This window comes from Podarcis melisellensis, assembly GCF_964234715.1.
Source record: "Podarcis melisellensis genome assembly, chromosome: 14".
Classification (NCBI taxonomy): domain Eukaryota; kingdom Metazoa; phylum Chordata; class Lepidosauria; order Squamata; family Lacertidae; genus Podarcis; species Podarcis melisellensis.
Window position 1 is genome coordinate 3,572,029 of NC_138546.1, and position 20,988 is coordinate 3,593,016.

At 43.0% G+C, this 20,988-nt stretch overlaps 1 protein-coding gene across 1 annotated transcript in view; it reads left to right on the plus strand.

Annotated features, from left to right (window-relative positions):
- Positions 1–20,988, plus strand: part of MAD1L1 (mitotic arrest deficient 1 like 1) — a 456,297-nt gene that overhangs the window by 179,906 nt on the left and 255,403 nt on the right. Inside the window, exon 13 of the mRNA XM_081889171.1 lies at positions 9,322–9,378. Coding sequence (XP_081745297.1) covers positions 9,322–9,378 — 57 coding nt within the window. The remainder of the gene's footprint in view (positions 1–9,321; positions 9,379–20,988) is intronic.

Below are 20,988 nucleotides of genomic sequence, written 5' to 3' on the forward strand. Positions count from 1 at the left end.
ATTATTATTTTTAAAGTCTTCGCTTGAAAGGGTGAATACCTGGTGAGCCTATCTGGAAACAGTGTTCAAAATCAGGACACCACTACTGAAAAGGCCCTTTCCTCAGTGATCCTGGAGGACAGACATGAGACTGGGATTGCCGCTCCCTCTGCCAGGACAGGGTTCATCCTCCTGGGCCAAGGGCCATTGTAGTCTCCCCAGACCAGCTTTGGTCCAGGACAGCTGAGCTGGAGCTCTGTTGGAGCAGCACTTTCACTTCTACTTTTTAGGGGTGGGGGATCTATTTCCTTCTCCTTCTCCTTCTCCTCCTCCTTCCTGCAAGCTCAGCCCCTTGGACACCTGGAAAAAGCACAGGCTCCCAGCCAAAACCTGTGCAGGAGCATGCAAAAGTTGTGAGATGGGCACTGATCGTGACCACTTGGCAAACAAGCTGGTGCAATTGCTCCTTGCATTTGCAGACAGACACTTTGAAGTCATGCGGCCAGGAAAAAGCAGTTGGAGAGCTTGCAAAGGCCTCAGCGGGGGACAAGCCGCAGCACAAGTTTCCCACCTTTCAACCCTTTCAGGGCAACTCTAAACTGCTTTTCCTTTTTGAACATATTCCAGATGTGCTGGAAGACCTTATTTGGCTTTCATGGTGACATAGGCTAGGACAAGTAGGCTCTGGAATTTTGGTGTTCCGTGTGAAATCTGTGTGGATGTGTATTTGTAGTATTACCGTTACTCATCCAGAATTGGGGAGGCAAAAAGATGTACAAAACTGAAACCAGAGCCCAGTATGGTTAGCCAAGTAAGAGAGATACTATGGGTCTAGTGATGTCCCTGGTTTCTAAGGTACACAGGAAGCTGCCCTAAACTGAGTCTGTTTTAAGTCGGTTTTATCTACACTGACTAGTAGTGGCTCTTCAGGATTTCAGATGAGGTCTTTTAAAGACCTTCCTGGAAATGCCCGTGGAACCTAGGGCTTTTTGTATCCAAAACATGTACTCTACCACTGAACCACAGCTCATTCAAAGTCACTTGAATGGCAGATGTGCCTGGAAGATCTCAGGGTCACGAATGCAGGATGTTCAGTTTGTACCACCATCTCCAGTCCTAAATATGTATGTTTTTGACATCACAAGAACCTTGAAGTTTCATGCTTATTGAAGCTCTCTGTGCAGTGAATTTCAATTTTATGTCCCTGACTCAGCTTGGCTTTTGTGGCAGCCATGTATGTAGTTATGGGTGGGATCTTCCCTCTTCTCTGTATGGTTGTTGCAAGGAGGCCAGCATGCTTCATACCAGGCATGTTTTCAAAGTTAGCATCTGAAGCAAGCAAGCAATTAAATCAAATTAAATTAAATTAAATTAAATTAAAGAGAAAACATCTCTCCTATTTCTCACTTATATGATACATTATCAGGGATCCATAACATTCTCGGTTCCTTAAAGTAATATGGAAAACATTTGTCTAATATTCTCTGTTTTTCCAGTTGACTTTCTGAGGAAGTCTGAGAGTTAAGTAATAGATTCAAAGTGCAGACATCAATTGATGAGTTGACATGGATTGTTGACTTTATCAGCATCTACCCTTTGGGGGTATTTGTCAATGATGGGAAAAGGCGATGTTCTGTCCGTGACTGCCACAAGACTATTGATGCTCAGAATTCACACATCCAGGTTGGCATCCATGTGTCTCAAGAGACAATGGAGTGTGCCTCTGAGAGTGAAGCCAAACTGCTGTGGCCGCAGAGACTGGTAACTCGTAACTGCTGCCTTCCACGTTGTTTTTGCTGCATTAGCAGCACCAGAGCGACCTCTCTGGAGCTCAGGCCTGGGCAAGAAGCATGGAGGTCCTGGGCTGCCCAAGATGACAAGACTTCCTTCTTGGTCTTGCTGATATGGTCCAGAGGAAAGTAGACCAATACATTTGGCACCAGCTTGGCTGCAGCAGTTGCTGGAAGGAGGCATACAAGGTGTCATCCAGGTAATAACTCCAATTTCTACATGAGTAATGTCATATGTGAATCCATTCTGATCATTTCCAACCTGTAGCTTTAAAATCAACATCAGCTAAACATGCTAGTGCTGTTCCACAGGATGTATTCACTCATACTGTTTTACTTCTGAATCTTTCTTCTATTTAATTAAAGGTACTGGGTAATTTTTTGTGTGACATGTGGTACGAAAAGGCTAATTCGGTAGCTTTCCCTAACTATTGAAATTTATTTGGCATAGTACTATAAATTGGCATGTTTTACTGGTGGAAATTACTATTCATACCAGCCTTCACAATATTTTAATACACTGAATTGTACTATGCAAATAAACTGAAGTCTAGCAGTGCAACTGTTGGAACATACTTTTGTCACAATACTTTCCACCCACACAATCGAGCTTTTCGCAGCTGTTTGAAATCAATTCTGGTTTCAGCAAAACCAGAAAACGTATGAAAATATCACATACAAGAAGGTGAATACATTTTTGAGTGTCTTTAAAAAATGTTATATTGGCACCTTTTTCAAATACAAGACTTGTATTTTTTAAAAAGATATTTATTAAGTTTTCCAATTTAACAATCCAATAAAAACCACATTAAATCATTCCAAATTATAATACAACAAAACAGCCGAATAATCATGCCAAATTATGTATCTTTGGGTGACTTCCCATGCTCTGAAATTCCTTTAATAAATTAAGCCATTCCTTCCTTGATTTTAGCTGGAACCCCAGATTAGCAGAACTACTTTTGCTGTTCTTATAAGAAAATGAGAGAGAATGGCGCAGCTATATCACCTTCACTGGTTTGTCCAGGGTTCTATTTTTTTCCATAGAGGACAGCAAATGTAGATGTATTCTTTGAGCAGGTGGTTCAGCTGTGATTGTATTATGCTCGACACAGGTATGAACCTAGCTAGACAATGTTGCTGTTTCCCCCAAATCAAAAGATTTGTGATTGTTTCAGAGTGGTTGCAAGATAAAAAGAAAAGGAAATAAAAGTTTTTTTGGATTTCATAGCAAACAGCCACTTGCTTAGCCTTATTGAGGTTCCATGTTTTTGAAACAAGATGTTGAAATAGGATTGGCTTGTGATTTCTCCAGTATAATTTTGTGAGATGCCTTTTTTTATTGAAAATGCAGAGACTAAGAAGTGACTCCGAGATATTGATGAAACTTGACTGAGCTTCATTTCAAAAACCAGGGATTCATATTGGGTCTGTGACCTTGTAGGTAAAGAGGCCAATAATCACCCAAATTGACTTGCTAGGTCTGTATACAGCTGTCTTATTAAGAGGAGGAAAACGCTGTGGGCTTTTGCTGTGTTAAAAGCCTAGAATTATGATTTGTATGTTGACTGTGCTCTCCAGAGCAGCTGTGTTACCATAGTGAGTGCCTCCCTCTTCTACTTCAAGTTGGAAAGCAAATAGATTGAAAAAGGGATGGATTGACTGACTTGACTTGGTCATGTACCTGAGACAAAGTGGTGTGAAAGGGGAAGAGATGTGGGGGTCCCTGTTGGCATCTGTCTGTTTTGGGAGTGTGCCTTTGGAGTAAAGTTGCAGCGTTATAGCACCTGCTGATACGGGAGAGACATGTTTTATTGCAGATGCACCATGGCGTTTCTTCTCTCTGCACTCCTCCCAGCAGTCATTCCTCCTGTGGTCACTGCTGTGGATATAAAACTTGATTGCCTGTGTCCAGGCACTGTGATCATGGGTTCACATCATGCTTTAAAATATTTAAAGGAGGAATCCAAGAAGGCCCCTTGATAATAACTTGGAATTGCTCTCTGGGCCCTAAGACTCTAGGTTTCACTGATTTCAGGTACGGGCCTTGCTTAGTCAAAGATAAACCATGTTTAAGTTCAGGGAGGAGAAAAAGTGTCCAGAGGTTGTCACTGTTGTTGTCATCTACATGTGCTGGAGAATTGAGCCCAGAAGGAACAGACCAGTTGGGTCTTTAACTCAGAGTCATGATGCCCCACAGGGCAGATGACACATATTTCATTTATTTCATATACCTTTGTGCCTCAGGGAATTAGTAAATAGGCAGAGAATCAAAACTTGGAATGAAATAATTTATAGTTTATAGTGTCCCTGGATTCATTGAAAAAAATCTGGTAACCTTACTCTAGGTGTAACTCCTATTGAAGGAAGTGAGAATGGAAATGCCCATTTCTACGAAGCAGTGTGGGTACCTGAGGGAGAGAGGGGAACAAACAGATGGAGAGAAGCACAAATATTGACCATGCAGAGTGAGGAGAAGCTCTTCTGTGAGAAACTGTAGTAAGTCACAAGGCTGTCCTTGGTACTCAGACTCTGGGGGTTGCTTATGAATTTTTGAGGATCAGGCACCCTGGCACATAGATAACGAGGTGTTTCAACCAGAGGCAATAAGCATCCAGTGAAAAGGCTAAGATGGGCGAGTGAGGGGGATTGAAGCCTGGTAGGTTTCATTGAGCTGCAAATGTAATAAACTATAGTGCCTCTTCTGGAGCTCTAGCTAGTCTGAGCAAAGAACGCAACAGAGCTGGAAAGGCGGTAAGGAATAGCGAAGGTATCCAAGCCAATTAGGATGTGTTGCCCAATGGCCAGAGACTGCCCTGGAACATTTGGTTAGAAAGGCTAAGTATTTACTAGAGATGGAGGAGCCCAGAGCTTCTGTGATAACCGCACTCTGCTCTGGAGCAGCATAATCCATCAAAAAAGGCAATTGGCTCCCAGTCAGGCTCCAGAGAAGCAGTTGGGGGTGTTGATGTGTCCAATTTAACCACCTATTTGATAATGAATAGATTGTGCCTGAAACAATTTGTTATTTCTCAGGGATTTTCCATTGCAACTATTTCAAATTCAGTGGGTGGCCTTAATGGCTGCTTCACAGATTCTCGTCACAGATACAAGGAGAACAGTGCTCCTGGTCCTCTGTGATTTACTTACCTTTGTGTAATATTTCTCTTAGGTTTGTGTGCAAGTTTTATGGGAGAGCGAGAGAGAACAAACTGATGTAGCTACAATTACTGTTCCTTAGGAGATGCTTGAGGAGGGCCATAGAACTGAAAATCTTCAGAGAGTAAGATAAGCAGAGAAATGTTCTCTCAGTGTCTGAAAAGATACTTGTGCTTCAAGTTAAGCTGCAGCACTGAGACAAATTGCATGCGCTGTGGCAATCTCTAGAAGGCTAGGCTGAAGCTCTGTGGTAAATTAGGAGCAGGGATCTGATCATATTTTCATATATACAATTAATAGGGCTGTCCACCAATTAAATAGTTGTTTGATTAATGATTACTATAACAATTTAATGATCATTTAATTGATTCTTCAGTCTGGAAATTCTGCATGCAGCTGTGCTTACTATTTTGTTTTTGTTTGCAAGTATTGTATAATAGGCTCAGTAAGGCTGCCTTAGTTAAATCTGATTTTCCAAGCAGAACATTGGGCTTTGAACTAACTCAGCCTCCTTTTGTTTTGGAATTTCAGTCTGCTTTCATAAATGAGTCTTCCTGTTCCATCTTGCTGCCCCTTGGTACAGCCACTTTCAGATATTTCCCCTAAATACGCTCCCTTTATAGGCCATTTATTTCACAAAATTTATATTCCACTTGATGGTAAAAAAAAAAAACCAACCACAAAAATACCACACCTCAAAATGTTTTACAAAAAGAATAAAGCTGTCAGTAAAAATATTTAAGAACAACTATTCTGACAACCTTTTAGATCTCCATTCCCCAAGCTACTCGGTCCCTCCCTGGGATCAGACACCTATTGTGGCCCAGAATTGACAACTTACATCTTTTTGAAACTCTCCACGGGATTGTCCAACTCCAATTCCTTGGGCTCTTTCCACTTCTCCTTTGGATCTGGGCACTCCCTCCATAACACCTTTGTCAGACTTATGGGAATATTCTTATTTACTTCCACGAGGAGTCCCCATTAACTTATTTTGATTGTGATTGCACTAATGGGAATACAGGTATTTCACAGTGCTTCCATGTGTATTAAAATCATTTTGAGGCTTAGCTAGGTGCTCTAGAGAGCTGCAGAATAATGGGGTCATTTCTTTAAATCTCTGTGTATGCACTGCTTTGGACTGGTCTTGAGCTAGGAGACAGCAGTGTCCTTGCCAAGTGGTGCTTATTTTGGGACTTACAAGGATGGTCTGAAGGGTGGTCTGGCCATGCACACAAAACTGCAGGACCTTAAAAAAAATGCAACAAACATTTTGGTGGCACTGTTCACGTTGTTGTGCTTACCAGAGATGAAGTCCAGTGTATATTAGCCAAGAGCTGTCCCTTTTTGTCCCAATAAAATTAATGGCAGGTGCTTCATGGGTATGTGTTGAAAACTGAAAGTGCTATTAAGATATCAAAGATCATATAATGCAGCACGTTGGCTTAAGGTGCAGTTTGGCAGATATTCATGACATGGAAAGCCAATCTGTTCCACCTCTCTGAAAGACAAGTTCCAAGGAACAATGGTGTAATTTCCCTTGGCTTTCTCTGAGGCTGCCCAGTACAACAACAGGCCAAGTGTGCCAGGATCAAGGGGTTCAACAGGCTGCTTTGTGCCTTCCCAAGTCTCTTTCCAGCTGCTGCTTTTAAGCTGTTACACCGGCTGGCAGCTTTCTTGAAGCACACTGATTAAATGATCCATTGGTTAAGTTCAAAGGTAAATTTCTCCTTCATAATCAACAGTGTTTGTGTGTGGCTGTCAGGCTGTTTTTGATTACTTTTGCATTTTATGTACCAAGATATAGAGCCAAAGGTAGGGAACCTCAGGCTCAGGGACAAAATGTGACCCTCAAATCCTCTTGGAGCTTTCCCTAGGCCACATAGCCATGTCTTGTCTCTTTCTGGCACTGCTCTGTACTCTCTTCAGATGCTTTTGCCTAGGTGGAATGTGTCTTTGAACTGTGAAAATGTATATTGCTTGCCTAGATGGTGCACGCCTGTGCACAAATAGAAACCTGAGTTTTATGTGACTGGGATGTAGCCTATTGTACAAAGGCAAACATCACGTCTATTACTCTGTCGCCTTTGGTCTTTGACTCCACCCACTGGCACATGTCCTCCTCTAGGTTTCCACAGGAGGGAATGTGGCACTTGGAGTGAAAAAGGTTCCTCAGCCTTGATATGGACCAATCCAAGTTGGTAAAAGCCTAAGTATGCTATGTCAACTGGACCACCATTCTCTATATGCTTGTTGACCTTGTAGAACTCTAATATGTTGGTGAGACAAGACTTGCCTTTGCAGAAGCTGTGCTGGCTCTGCTTCAGCAAGGCTTGTTCTTCTGTATGCTTGTTTATATTATCCCTAACAATACTTTCCACCAGTTTTCCTGGGATAGAAGTTAAGCTCACCGGCCTCTAATTTTCAGGAAAACTACCCCGTTTCCTGATACCAACAATTATCTGACTTTTAGAAGACATCTGAAGGCAACCCTGTTTTGGGAAATTTTTAATGTTTAATGTTTTACAATTTTTTATGTGCTGTAAGCCACCCAGAGTGGCTGCGGAAACCCAGCCAGATGGATGGGATACTATCATCATCATCATCATTTTCAAAATTAGTGTTACATTGGCTACTTAATGGTTCTCTGGTATGGAGGCTGATCTGAGGGCAATTTACACCTTTTTGTTAGAATATTAGCAATTTAGTTGTTAGCTGACGTTCAGCACCTGTTGTTCGGATGGATACTGTACCAATATCAGTTTACTTACTCATGTTCACTGTGTTTATGTAAAGTCAGTTCCTTTCTTTGAAGAACTTTGTAATCACTGTTGCCAACAAAACTTATGATCCTCCTCCTTGTATCTCATTGTTGACTCCAGCCTCCTCATGTAATTCAACCTAATTAAAAATTGAGGGGTAATTTGCTTCTAGGTGTCCATATATTTACACACAATCTCCCAGTATTTTAGCTCCAAACTTATCTGTAATTTAATTAGGACTCCCCTCTTGCTCACCCTCTACTCACTGTTGTCTGCACAGGGCAGGCATATCCCGCAGTGTTTAATGAGTGTGTTTCCGTTTTCCCACACTGGCCTCCAGCTTTATATTAGAATCACATTCATTTTGTTTGAGCACCTCTTCATTTTAATAATCTGACATGATTGCAGGGTGTGCACAGCCAGGTTCTTTGACTTCACGGTAGCTCCCGCTGAACCCAGGGACCAGTGCAAGCTCATAATTGCGGTGTTTGCTTGAGAAGCTGAGCAACACGTTTTATGTTGAGCTCTTGAGACTATGATTTCTGTTTTGCTGCATTTCAGTGTGATTAGCTTTCGTGGCTTCATGCCCCCTCCCCACTGTATCCAAAACCAGCACCATTTCTTTGTAGTGAACTACTTGCTGTTCACCAGTGTTTTGGATGCTGTGCTTGTAAATACCATTTCATGCAGTGAAGGGATGCTGTTCTAAAGACCCTGGAGAGTTTTAATGAGTATCTGCCTGGAATGACATGAATTAGTTTGTATGAAAGGCTTCCGTTCTCGTTGAGCTTGTTTATTCTGGTTTAAATGGGTTTCTGTGTCATCCGCTGAGATTATTTTTTAATCTTTTCTGTGTAGCTATAGGGAAGATGATTGGTCTCTGACATGATCTCATGAAAGAGAAGTGTGGTGGTGGTGGGAGAACATGTTTTTATGTTATTTCTAAAAGAAGATAAGAATGCCAGCTTTTCTTCTGAAATTCCAGTTGAAGACCTTCCACCCAAGTGACTTGATACAGAGATTATTTCTATGATGTACGAGTCCCTTCAACAGAACTGAGCAGTAGTGTTCCTTAACCAAGAGACCGTAATACTCCAGGCAAACTTTTATTGCAGTATTTCTTTCCCCTCCTTCCCCCATTATGGTTCTTCCTTTGAGTCACCTTCTTCTGAAATGTATGCTGAGGTTGTTTTCCCATGAGTGCCTGTCAGCCTCAAAATAAAATAAAAAGTGCTGCTCTAAAAGGGTGACATAATTATCACTGATGACTCGCATCAGCTTTCCCTAGCATTCTTTCTCCCTTCTTGAAGTTCTGGCTGGACTTCTGTTCATTTTAATATTGGCTTTTGAGGAGAAAACACTCAGACCCTAACATTTTTCAAATTTGGTCAAAATTTTGAGAGAAATTTGAGCTGAGGAGGGCGATGGGGAAGGTCATCTTGTGAGGATGCCTTCCTTTTTACAATTGATATGTAGCCCTAAGCTGAGCAGAGGTGACATGTTCACTGGAGTTCTTGAGTCATAGCTGAGCCCCTTTATCACTTTGTTATATTTACTCTTTTTCCTCTCCACTTCTGTTTTTGCTATTGTTGAATTCTTGAACATTCTCTTTCTTTCTTTTTGTATTGAAGGTTCAGCTGTCCCAGACTTTAGAAGAAGCTGGGAATCAGAAACAAAGAGCAGACCTGGTAAGTGTTAGAGTTTGCTGATTTTTAAAATTATTACTCTTTGCAATACAAGGTAAAAATGGACTTTGGGGACAAGAATAGTCTTTGAGCCACATCCATTCACTTAAAATACAAGATCTGCTCAGCAAAATCTAGTTAGCAAAGCAGTGCTCCAGTCAGCATGTCTATATGATGGTAGGTCTTATGGAAGAATGACCTTGCTGGTTGGGACTGATGGAACTTGGGCTCTAAAATAGTAGTCTTCTGCATTTTAAGGCCTTAGAACCACCATTAACCCAAACATGCATTTGAGAACCTATCCCAATTTGCTTTTCTTTTTTCACCATATGCTGTATCTATATGGTTGGTAGTGCTGCTTTTGTAGCCCATCTTAGATATACCCGTGACCTCATAGTGGATCATGACTTCCCAGTCAAAGACCACTGGTTGAAAATATCTGGTGGGTACCAGTTTGGCAAAGGTTGATCTAGAGCACGGGTCAGCAAACTTTTTCAGCAGGGAGCCTGTCCACTGTCCCTCAGACCTTGTGGGGGGGCAGATTATATTTTGGAGGGAAAAAAGAATGAATTCCTATGCCCCCCCCAAATGAATGAATTCCTATGTCCCACAAATAACCCAGAGATGCATTTTAAATAAAAGCACACACTCATGTGAAAAACACCAGGCAGGCCCCACAAATAACCTAGAGATGCATTTTAAATTAAAGAACACATTCTACTCATGTAAAAACATGCTGATTCTTGGACTGTCTGTGGGCCAGATTGAGAAGGCGATTGGGCCAGATCTGGCCCCTGGGCCTTAGTTTGCCTACCCATGATCTAGAGGAAAAAACACAATCAAAAAGACATAGCTAGGTTCCTCTTTCTCATGGCAGAAGGTGGATGCGTCATTGGCCCATGCTTCTACCTGCCATATTTCCAGTTCCCATCTGAATCCCAGAGTTAAACTTTCTCTTCATGCTTTGGGATGCTTGGAAAGCATACACACATCTCCAGAGATGTCAGCTTCTGCAAGTTTTGAGTCAGGTGCAGACGTGGCGAGAGAAAATATGCCACCCCACACTTCCACTTTCTGACTTGTCCAAGGACACCTTCAGTTGACAAATCCCTAAACTCTGGTGCGATAGATTATGCTGTGCTGCTCTGCAGAAGAACCTCTGTTTTTGCTTTCTACATGCCTTCTTAGAATAGAGCTGGAGGGCTGCATTTAATTTTCAGTAAAGGAGTACTTATTTCATGGCGTAAAGATTTGCAAATTTCATGGCACATTGTCTGAACCCGCGATACTCTGTGATTAAGCATTGACGTATTAACGTAGGAAAATTGCCTTGTCATATTCAAAAATAAATGGTGAATGCCCTGATGACTTTGAACAGAAATGCAGCCCTTTGTTTAATGTCAGATACTTTTCAGAGGTAGCAGTTCATTTATCAAAGCTATTAAACGGGGGCAATTGGTGTGATTATGCAGAATTTTCTGCAAACTGATTTCTATAATGTTTTACACCCCCCACATGTTTCTTGATTCCATTTGTTTTATCCCCTTCCACACATTCATTGGCTGGAGGAACTGGGCTCTGGGTGGCTTGCTGTAAGAAAGAAAACTGTAATTTGTTTCTTCAGTATTGTTTGTTATATTCATCTGTTACTTCATTGTTTGACTGTTCAAAACCTGCAAATAAGCAAAGTAAAAGGTTTCATGGTCAAAACATTTCAGTTCAAGCAGACCTAAATAGTGCAAAACAAATAGCATGAGCACCAAAAGTTCATGGGAATCTGCGTTTTTTTTCATGAAAGTGAAAGGGACTTGTAGCACAGTCTGTCACTAAAAGAAATGTATGCAGCTGTTAGTGGTTAAATACTATACCAGTTGATGGAACTACCTGTTATAAAAGCCACATGCCTGGAGTGTTCACAATATCTTAAAGTCTCGACAGGTTCTCTTCACATTTACAGACCGACCCACTGTTCAGGGACTCTGGGGATGGAATCGGGAGCCACATAGCCTTGTAAACTAGAGCAATGTGTACCTGGATCTCAGAACCCAGTTCATGCACAGAAACCAACTCTTCCAATTGGTAGGCATTTTGTGGCATCTAGATTGGCCAGACCTGGTACAAATATTAGAAGCTTGACCTTCTGGCCTTCTCTTGACTGGTAGAGGTTCTTCAGGGTCTGCTGCAGAGAGAGGTTTCTCAGCATCCACTACCTGATTGTTTAACTACATGGTAGGGATTGAGCCTAGGAATTGCCGTATGCGAAGGATGTTCTCTGCCACTGAATTGTGATGCTGAATTATGATGCTGACAGCCACAGTGGTATAAGAGCTATGAACCATGCCATTGACCATATAGATATAAAGGTGTGACCATTGTACTGTGAAAATACAGTACCCTGAAGATAATTACAGAATCCAAGGAGATATCCTCAAGAAATTATATCCCACATATAAAACATCTGTGGGAAGTGCTGGTCAGTTCTGAACAAATAGTTCACATGAAACTTGGACAACTCCTGCAGGCCCCATTTTCAGACCTTGGACAGCTCTATTAATGCACTTTTGGTTTGGCTGCCAGCATGCTTGTGATTTCAGTAATGAGCTGCCATATGCATGCCAAGGTCTTTCAGCTGCTTGTAACCATCTTACAGTTCCAATTTTGGGCTTTCTGTAAGGACAGCCTGCCAGCTATGTCAGACTGTGCAATGGATGGTGTTTCCTGGAGGATTAGCTTCTTTCAGATCTGATGCAAAAATGGCTTTTAACTGAGATATTGAAACGGCTGTGATAACTCCATTTGACAACTAGTTTGTCTGCTCTAGGCGTACATATTATATTTTTCTTTTCTTTCTTTAAAATAAAGTAAAGGTAAAGGTACCCCTGCCCGTACGGGCCAGTCTTGACAGACTCTGGGGTTGTGCGCCCATCTCACTTAAGAGGCCAGGGGCCAGCGCTGTCCGGAGACACTTCCGGGTCACGTGGCCAGCATGACAAAGCTGCATCTGGCGAGCCAGAGCCGCACACGGAAACGCCGTTTACCTTCCCGCTGGTAAGCGGTCCCTATTTATCTACTTGCACCTGGAGGTGCTTTCGAACTGCTAGGTTGGCAGGCGCTGGGACCGAGCAGCGGGAGCGCACCCCGCCGCAGGGATTCGAACCGCCGACCTTTCGATCGGCAAGTCCTAGGCGCTGAGGCTTTAACCCACAGCGCCACCTGCGTCAGCCAGCATCTATTATGGGGCCTGTGTGTATGAAAAATATTTGAGTAGGAAATAGATGTACTCATTCACAAAAAAATATTTTTGTAAGCATTCCGAGGGAGGGAGGGAGAGAAAGAGAGAGAAATACGGTGGTACCTCAGGTTACAGACACTTCAGGTTACAGACGCTTCAGGTTACAGACTCCGCTAACCCAGAAATAGTACCTCGGGTTAAGAACTTTGCTTCAGGATGAGAACAGAAATCGTGCAGCGGTGGCACAGCAGCAGCAGGAGGCCCCATTAGCTAAAGTGGTACCTCAGGTTAAGCACAGTTTCAGGTTAAGAACGGACCTCCAGAACGAATTAAGTTCTTAACCAGAGGTACCACTTTAATTAACTACCTCAGTTATGCAATTGGGTTTGAGTTGCCAGCCTCCATTTGGAGAGCCGTTGTTGCTAGTGCAAAGTGTGTGCAGTGTCTGTTTCAAATTTTATTCCATCTGGAGCAGTTCCCTTCAAATTCTAGTATGAGAAAGCTGTTCTATGATGCAGGATGGCATAGAAAGTGTGCAAGAGCACATAAGGCCTGTGATGAGCTGCTTCTAAACCTTGATGGCTCCCTTTCTTATTTTCCTGAGACAGATGTGACTTAGCTTCCTCTGTTTTCTGCAGTGAGAGTTCATTTCATAGATGCTTCCTTCTCCGTGATGCACCAAACTTACTTGTATGAACAGGAACGGGGGGGGGGGGGATTTTTTGCTTGGATGCGGCCATTCCTTTGGATGACCACCTGGGGGCTCCAGTAATTTTTGACAGTAAAGGTAAAGGGACCCCTGACCGTTATGTCCAGTCGCGGATGACTCTGGGTTTGCAGCGCTCATCTTGCTTTATTGGCCGAGGGAGTACAACTTCCAGGTCATGTGGCCAGCATGACTAAGCCTCTTCTGGCGAGCCAGAGCAGTGCACAGAAACTATGTTTACCTTCCCGCCGGAGTGGTACCTATTTATCTACTTTAACGTGCTTTCGAACTGCTAGGTGGGCAGGAGCAGGGACAGAGCAACGGGAGCTCACCCCGTCGCGGGGATTTGAACTGCTGACCTTCCGATCAGCAAGCCCTAGGCTCAGTGGTTTAGACCACAGCGCCATTTAAACATTAAATAGTTCTTAACACGATGGTGTTGAAGTAGACATCCTCTTCCTACTTTTTTCTGTAATGTTGTGCTGAAACCCAGCTAGTTTTTTTTCCTTTCAGATTTGCTTTAGGTGGTAGCACTCATTCGTCTGATGTTGGATACCGTATGACTCTTAGTCTCTCCCTTCCCTCTCTCCAATCCCTTTTCAACACCTCCTCTCCATTATTTCTCTGTTATTGAGTCCTTGTTAGTTTGATGCTAAGCTGCTGTGGCTGAAACGGTATGAAAAATGCTGCTCCCTGACCAGTGTTCTGACACATGTTGATATTGCTTTTCCACCAGTCACTCTGTGTGTGGGCTTACCACCGTGGCTGTCAGTAAAATGGCAAAAACACTTGTCAGGTGCTATCACATGGCTCAGTAGATTTTTGGGCTGCTCCATGTAATAAACAGCTCTACAAGCGACATCCCACTTCTGCCCTGAAGAAAGTTTAACTCTCATTTCAGAGTCGTGGATCTAGTGATGTTTACCAGGATCCGAAGTCTGGTTGGCTTTGTTTCACATGGTTTCAGTGAGGAGTTGGGAAGCATATGTATGATTCCTGTACTAAGATATATTTCAGGAACATACATAACTCTGATCCATGTTGGAACAATCACTTGAGATGGAAAGCATACATACATTAAAAAGCCTTTAAAAGTGTGTTTTTGTGTGTGTGTGTATTTATGTTGTGATACAACTTGAGATCCATGGATGAAGGGTAGCATATAAATTAAATAAAGAAATAAATAGCAAAAAAGATAAATAAATTATGTTATCCTGATATGCAAGTAAATATGATCTGGAAAGAGAGGCTGGTGCCATTGTTATAGAACAGGGATGGGGTACCTGTGGCCTTCCAGGGGTTCTTGGACTGCAAATCCCATCATCCCTGATCACAGGCTGCGGCTGGTGCTGATGCGAGTTGTAATCCAGCAACATCTGGAGGATCACAAGTTCCCTAACCATAGTATAAAGCTAATGTATCTAATCCCTCATCATAGCCATTATGCTCCTGATATTGAATAGGCAGCAATTACTTCAAATTACACTCATAATCTAAGAGCATTGCCAGTGTTCATCTCCTGAGTATCTACTGAATTAAAATCTGCCCGCAGTGTATTTGTGTATGCTTGTTTTGTAAGGAGCCATAGACTCTGCAGGTATGTTTTCAAAATAAAGATGCTGCAGTAAAGACCCTGCTTAACCTAATACTTACTTAATTTTGATATTGACCTCAAGAAGCATTTTAAGATTGTCAGCAGTGAAGCGGCAGTAAATCTATATATCTCATGTGCAGCTCACTTTTTCCCTAAATAGTTCAGGACAGCATGCTCTATCTTATCCCCTCAGTAATCCTGTGCAGGAGATCAGGCTAAGAGAGGATAACTCTCCCAAGGTCATCCAGTGAGTTTTGTGGCTGAACTAAGGTTTGGAACTTGGCCCCAGGCTAATGTTCTTATCAGCTACACTCCCTTGGTTCTGGGAGAGTATTCCAAAAGTAGGGTTTCACAGCAGAAAAGAGCCTACCCTCCATTCTAGCCACCAAAGGTGAGAATGATATTAGTATTAGGCAGGGTGATACATGGCCTTTTTCACCTTGGGAACTTTGGATTACCAGAACATTTTTATTCAACTACTGAATGCTCTAACACAGCTCTGGCCAGTAGTCATTGACACATCATCTGGCAATCTGCTGGGCTTCACTCCTTTCCTTTCTCACTGTAGCAAGTGCCTTTTTGCAGGGTGCACACTTCACAAGAGCCTCACACTTTGCAGTAATAACAGGCTCCATGTCTGTTATGCCCACCTCAAACCAGTCAGGGAACTGTAGCTCTCTTTTGCTGCAGTGCTATCTCTGGGGCAGTTCAGTAGAGCTTGTTGGGCAGAATCGGAGAAGTATTCACAAACTTCAGGTATGACTGTTCTGGCAAAGTTGATCCAAAGCCATACTTTCTGCTTTGTACTGTGGGTCCTCTTTATCTGGAGATGAATCTTGCTCACCTTCAGGGAGTGATCTGTGTTGCTGTGGTAGCCCCGTGTGACATGAACACAGTTCAGTTCTGATCATCTGGTGACAATCAAGTCCAGTTGGTTCCAGTGGCCTGACTTTGGATGTCTCCAGGACACTCGGGGTTTTGCCTTGGTAAAGAAGAATGTGTTTGTGATGCAAAGGCTGTGATAAGAGCACAGCTAAAGCAGCCTGTGCTGGTCCCGGGGGGAAGGTTACCGTTGGTGTAGTCAAAGTCCAGTCCTGGGTCACTAGCCTGGAAACAGTTCACAAAGAGCGGGGCGAGGTCCGAAGCAGGAAGCCGGGCAGGGACAGGAACACTGGAGGGTCAGGTCTGGGTCCGGGCAGGAACAGGTACTCAACAACGACGTTGCTCCCACAACCTGGGACCGGGCTGACTGGCCTTTATCTTCTCTGAGGCCAGGGGCGGCCCCGGCCCCCAGGAGACCCGCCTCTCCTGGCCTTAAGGCGAGCACTCCTCCTGGGAGAAACCAGTTCCCTTCGCCAATCTGCCCTGAGCCTCTGGAGTTCAGGAGAGGCTGAAGGGTTACTGGGCCCAGGGGGAGACTTCCCATTTATGCTGCCAATACCAAAGGGCCTATTCAGTTGTCCCATGTGAGATGGTCGTTCCTAACTCTGGCATTGAAATCTCTCAACACTGATTAATTATTGCAGCAAGGGCTGCAACTTTGAAAGTACCTTACTTTTGGTTTTATTGTTTAATTATGCTTATGAGATAACCTGCTAATGCTAATGATTAAGGTTTATGTTCTTCTGTTGCACAGGGAAGCTACCCTGGACTAATGCCTGGCTGGTTTGTAGTGCCAGGCAAAGTCACATTGACTGAGCAGCTGCTAGAAGGCTTGGTGGTATCTGCCACCAGATGACATGTCATGTGTGTAGTTCAAAACTACTGTATCAAAGAGTAATAAACCCGCAAAGCTAACTGACACAGTGTATTCCGGCGCATGATTCAATTACTTCTCTGCAGAAAGTCAGTTTACTACTTGAAGAAAAGAGAGAAATTTAAACAGCTCTAGCTAATTGCAGTTGACAAGACAAAGGCAGTTTGACTTTCCAGTATTAATTAGCAAACCCATACTAATTAGCTTGTATAAGCACAATTCATGCTTCTTTCTCTAAATGCAATTAATATTGCAACTGAAGACGTCTCTGGGCTGTGCCGCCGTATCATTAACATACTTCAGCCTAATTAAGTATGGACAGCAGAGGCTGCAGAAATGAGTTTGTGATTATAGCCATATAGAAAATCCCTTCATGTTTCATATCTATAGTGAACTTGAGCCTGAAATTTATTTTCTAGTTTACGATAAATTAAGCTTCATTCCGATGCAGTAAAGGGACTTTTATTTGTCTTGCTTTGTACTGTGTGCTTTTTCTCCCCTTGTGAATCCCCATATACGGCAGCACCTTGGTTTACGTTACCCTCGGGTAGCGTAAACTTTGGGTTGTGAAAGTGGCAAACCTGGAATGTTTCGCGGCGTGCGCATGCGCAGAAGCGGTCCCTCCGGTTGTGGAAACCCCGTGATCCAACCGGAGCTCCGGAATGGATCCCGTCCGCAACCAGAGGTACCACTGTACTTGTACAGATGCATTATTTGTTCCTTTAGTTGTGTATCTGCACTTCCAGACAGGGGGGATCAAGGAGTTTTTAACCTTACTTCTCTCATACTAGCAATACTTTTGTTCATAAGTGATAATCAAAAACTGTAATCTTGGCTGCTGTCCCTTATTGGAGCTAATGCCAGAGATGGTATCACACCAATAAAATTGCTTTTGTGTTTAATGTTGCTTCCTTGCTGCAGAAAGTCCACGAGCACCTCTACTTATATATGAGACTTGCTGGCTCAGCAGCCCCTCTGCTATAAAGAGTCTATAGCATAGTTGTAAAGCATTGCTTTACAGTGCCAGGTCTCTGGTGCTTCAGTTTTTCAGGTGATCTCAGGTGTGTGGGTTGGGAATAACCTCTGACTGAGGGTACTGGAGTAGTACCACCAATCAGAAGAGGGCTATTGAGAGTTAGGTCATTAATCCATTTGAGATAGATTCATATGTTCAGGCAAACATGTTTCTGCACTGTGGTAGTTATTACTAGTTCTAGCTACTGTTATGACACTCAGTTATGCACACACTCAGTAATACCAGTGATTTATACTACCATTGCAATAACTAGTGTAGAAAGGGAAAAGTAGGTATATGAGGTCAATATCAGTTCACATGTTGATCAGCATTGTCATTGTCTACACATAGTGACTTTGGGCCTGGGCCTTAAGATTGTGCTCTTCTGTCTCTGGGCATAGGAAGTAGTGTGTGCCTCAAGCAGACATACCCAGATTCTAGCTTTCATTTTATCCCTTTTTAAAGTGAAAGTACCTTGGGAACGTGACAAGCTGCCCTATAGCTTTGCAAATATATATTCTTGAGGACAGTTATTCCTTCCTGTAGTGGCAGAAGAACAGAATCTGATCACCCAAGAGCTGCTACCTGCCACATAGGCTTTTAGGTTGTCCATCAGTTCCTGAACTGGCCCATTTTTTTAAGGAATTTAGTGTCAGCTAGTGTTTCTGTCCCCTTCATGGATCACTGCCTTGCCGTGGCGAAGGGGCTTGAAGAACTCAGAGAAGCTATGAACTATGCCGAGCAGGGCACCCAAGATGAACAGGTCATAGTGGAGAGTTTTTACCAAACGTGATCCACCTGGAGGAGGAACCGGCAAGCCACTCCAGTATCCCTGCCAAGAAAACTCCATGGACAAAGACAACAGGCATATAAAAGATATGACGCTGGAAGATGAGCCCCTCAGGTCGGAAGGCGTCCAACATGCTACTGGGGAAGAGCGGAGGGCAAGTACAAGTAGATCCAGAGCTGATGAAGCGGCTGGGCCAAAGCCGAAAGGACGCTCAGTTGCGGATATGCCTGGAAGCGAAAGGAAAGTCCAATGCTGTAAAGAAAAATATTGCATAGGAACCTGGAATGTAAGAACCATGAACCTGGGTAAGTTGGAGGTGGTCAAAAATGAGATGGCAAGAATAAATATTGACATCCTGGGCATCAGTGAACTAAAATGGACGGGAATGGGTGAATTCAGTTCGGATGACCATCATATCTACTACTGTGGGCAAGAAACCCGTAAAAGAAATGGAGTGGCCCTCATAGTCAACAAAACAGTGGCGAAAGCTGTACTGGGATGCAATCTCAAAAATGATAGAATGATCTCGATACGAATCCAAGGCAGACCTTTTAACATCACAGTAATCCAAGTTTATGCACCAACTACTTGTGCTGAAGAAACTGAAATTGACCAATTCTATGAAGACTTACAACACCTTATAGAAGTGACACCAAAGAAGGATGTTCTCATTATAGGGGATTGGAATGCTAAAGTAGGGAGTCAAGAGATAAAAGGAACAACTGGCAAGTTTGGCCTTGGAGATCAAAACGAAGCAGGGCAAAGGCTAATAGAGTTCTGTCAAGAGAACAAGCTGGTCATCACAAACACGCTTTTCCAACAACACAAGAGACGACTCTACACATGGACATCACCAGATGGACAGCATCGAAATCAGATTGATTATATTCTCTGCAGCCAAAGATGGAGAAGCTCTATACAGTCAGCAAAAACAAGACCTGGAGCTGACTGTGGCTCAGATCATCAGCTTCTTATAGCAAAATTCAAGCTTAAACTGAAGAAAGTAGGAAAAACCACTGGGCCGGTAAGATACAATCTAAGTCAAATCCCTTATGAATACACAGTGGAAGTGAGGAACAGGTTTAAGGATTTAGATTTGGTGGGACAGAATGCCTGAAGAACTATGGATGGAGGCTCGTAACATTATACAGGAGGCAGCAACGAAAACCATCCCAATGAAAAGGAAATGCAAGAAAGCAAAGTGGGTGTCCAATGAGGCCTTACAAATAGCGGGGGAGAGAAGGCAAGCAAAATGCGAGGGAGATGGTGAAAGATACAGGAAATTGAATGCAGATTTCCAAAGAATAGCAAGGAGAGACAAGAAGACCTTCTTAAACGAGCAATGCAAAGAAATAGAGGAAAGCAATAGAATGGGAAGAACCAGAGATCTGTTCAAGAAAATTGGAGATATGAAAGGAACATTTCGTACAAAGATTTCCATAATAAAGGACAAAAGTGGAAAGGACCTAACAGAAGCAGAAGACATCAAGAAGAGGTGGCAAGAATACACAGAGGAATTATACCAGAAAGAAATGGATGCCTCGTATACCACAGGTAGTGTGGTTGCTGACCTTGAGCCAGACATCCTGGAAAGTGAAGTCAAATGGGCCTTAGAAAGCACTGCAAATAACAAGGCCAGTGGAAGTGATGGTATTCCAGCTGAACTATTTAAAATTTTAAAAGATGATGCTGTTAAGGTGCTACACTCAATATGCCAGCAAGTTTGGAAAACTCAGCAGTGGCCAGAAGATTGGAGAAGATCAGTCTACATCCCAATCCCAAAGAAGGGCAGTGCCAAAGAATGCTCCAACTACCGCACAATTGCACTCATTTCACACGCTAGCAAGGTTATGCTTAAAATTCTACAAGGAAGGCTCAAGCAGTATGTGGACCGAGAACTCCCAGAAGTGCAAGCTGGATTTAGAAGAGGCAGAGGAACCAGAGACCAATTGCAAACATGCGCTGGATTATGGAGAAAGCTAGAGAGTTCCAGAAAGACATCTACTTCTGCTTCATTGACTATGCAAAAGCCTTTGACTGTGTCGACCACGGCAAACTATGGCAAGTTCTTAAAGAAATGGGAGTGCCAGATCACCTCATCTGTCTCCTGAGAAATCTCTATGTGGGACAAGAAGCTACAGTTAGAACTGGATATGGAACAACTGATTGGTTCAAAATTGGGAAAGGAGTACGACAAGGCTGTATTTTGTCTCCCTGCTTATTTAACTTATATGCAGAATTCATCATGCGAAAGGCTGGGCTGGATGAATCCCTAGCCGGAATTAAGATTGCCGGAAGAAATATCAACAACCTCAGATATGCAGATGACACAACCTTGATGGCAGAAAGTGAGGAGGAATTAAAGAACCTTTTAATGAGGGTGAAAGAGGAGAGCGCAAAATATGGTCTGAAGCTCAACATCAAAAAAACGAAGATCATGGCCACTGGTCCCATCACCTCCTGGCAAATAGAAGGGGAAGAAATGGAGGTAGTGAGAGATTTTACTTTCTTGGGCTCAAT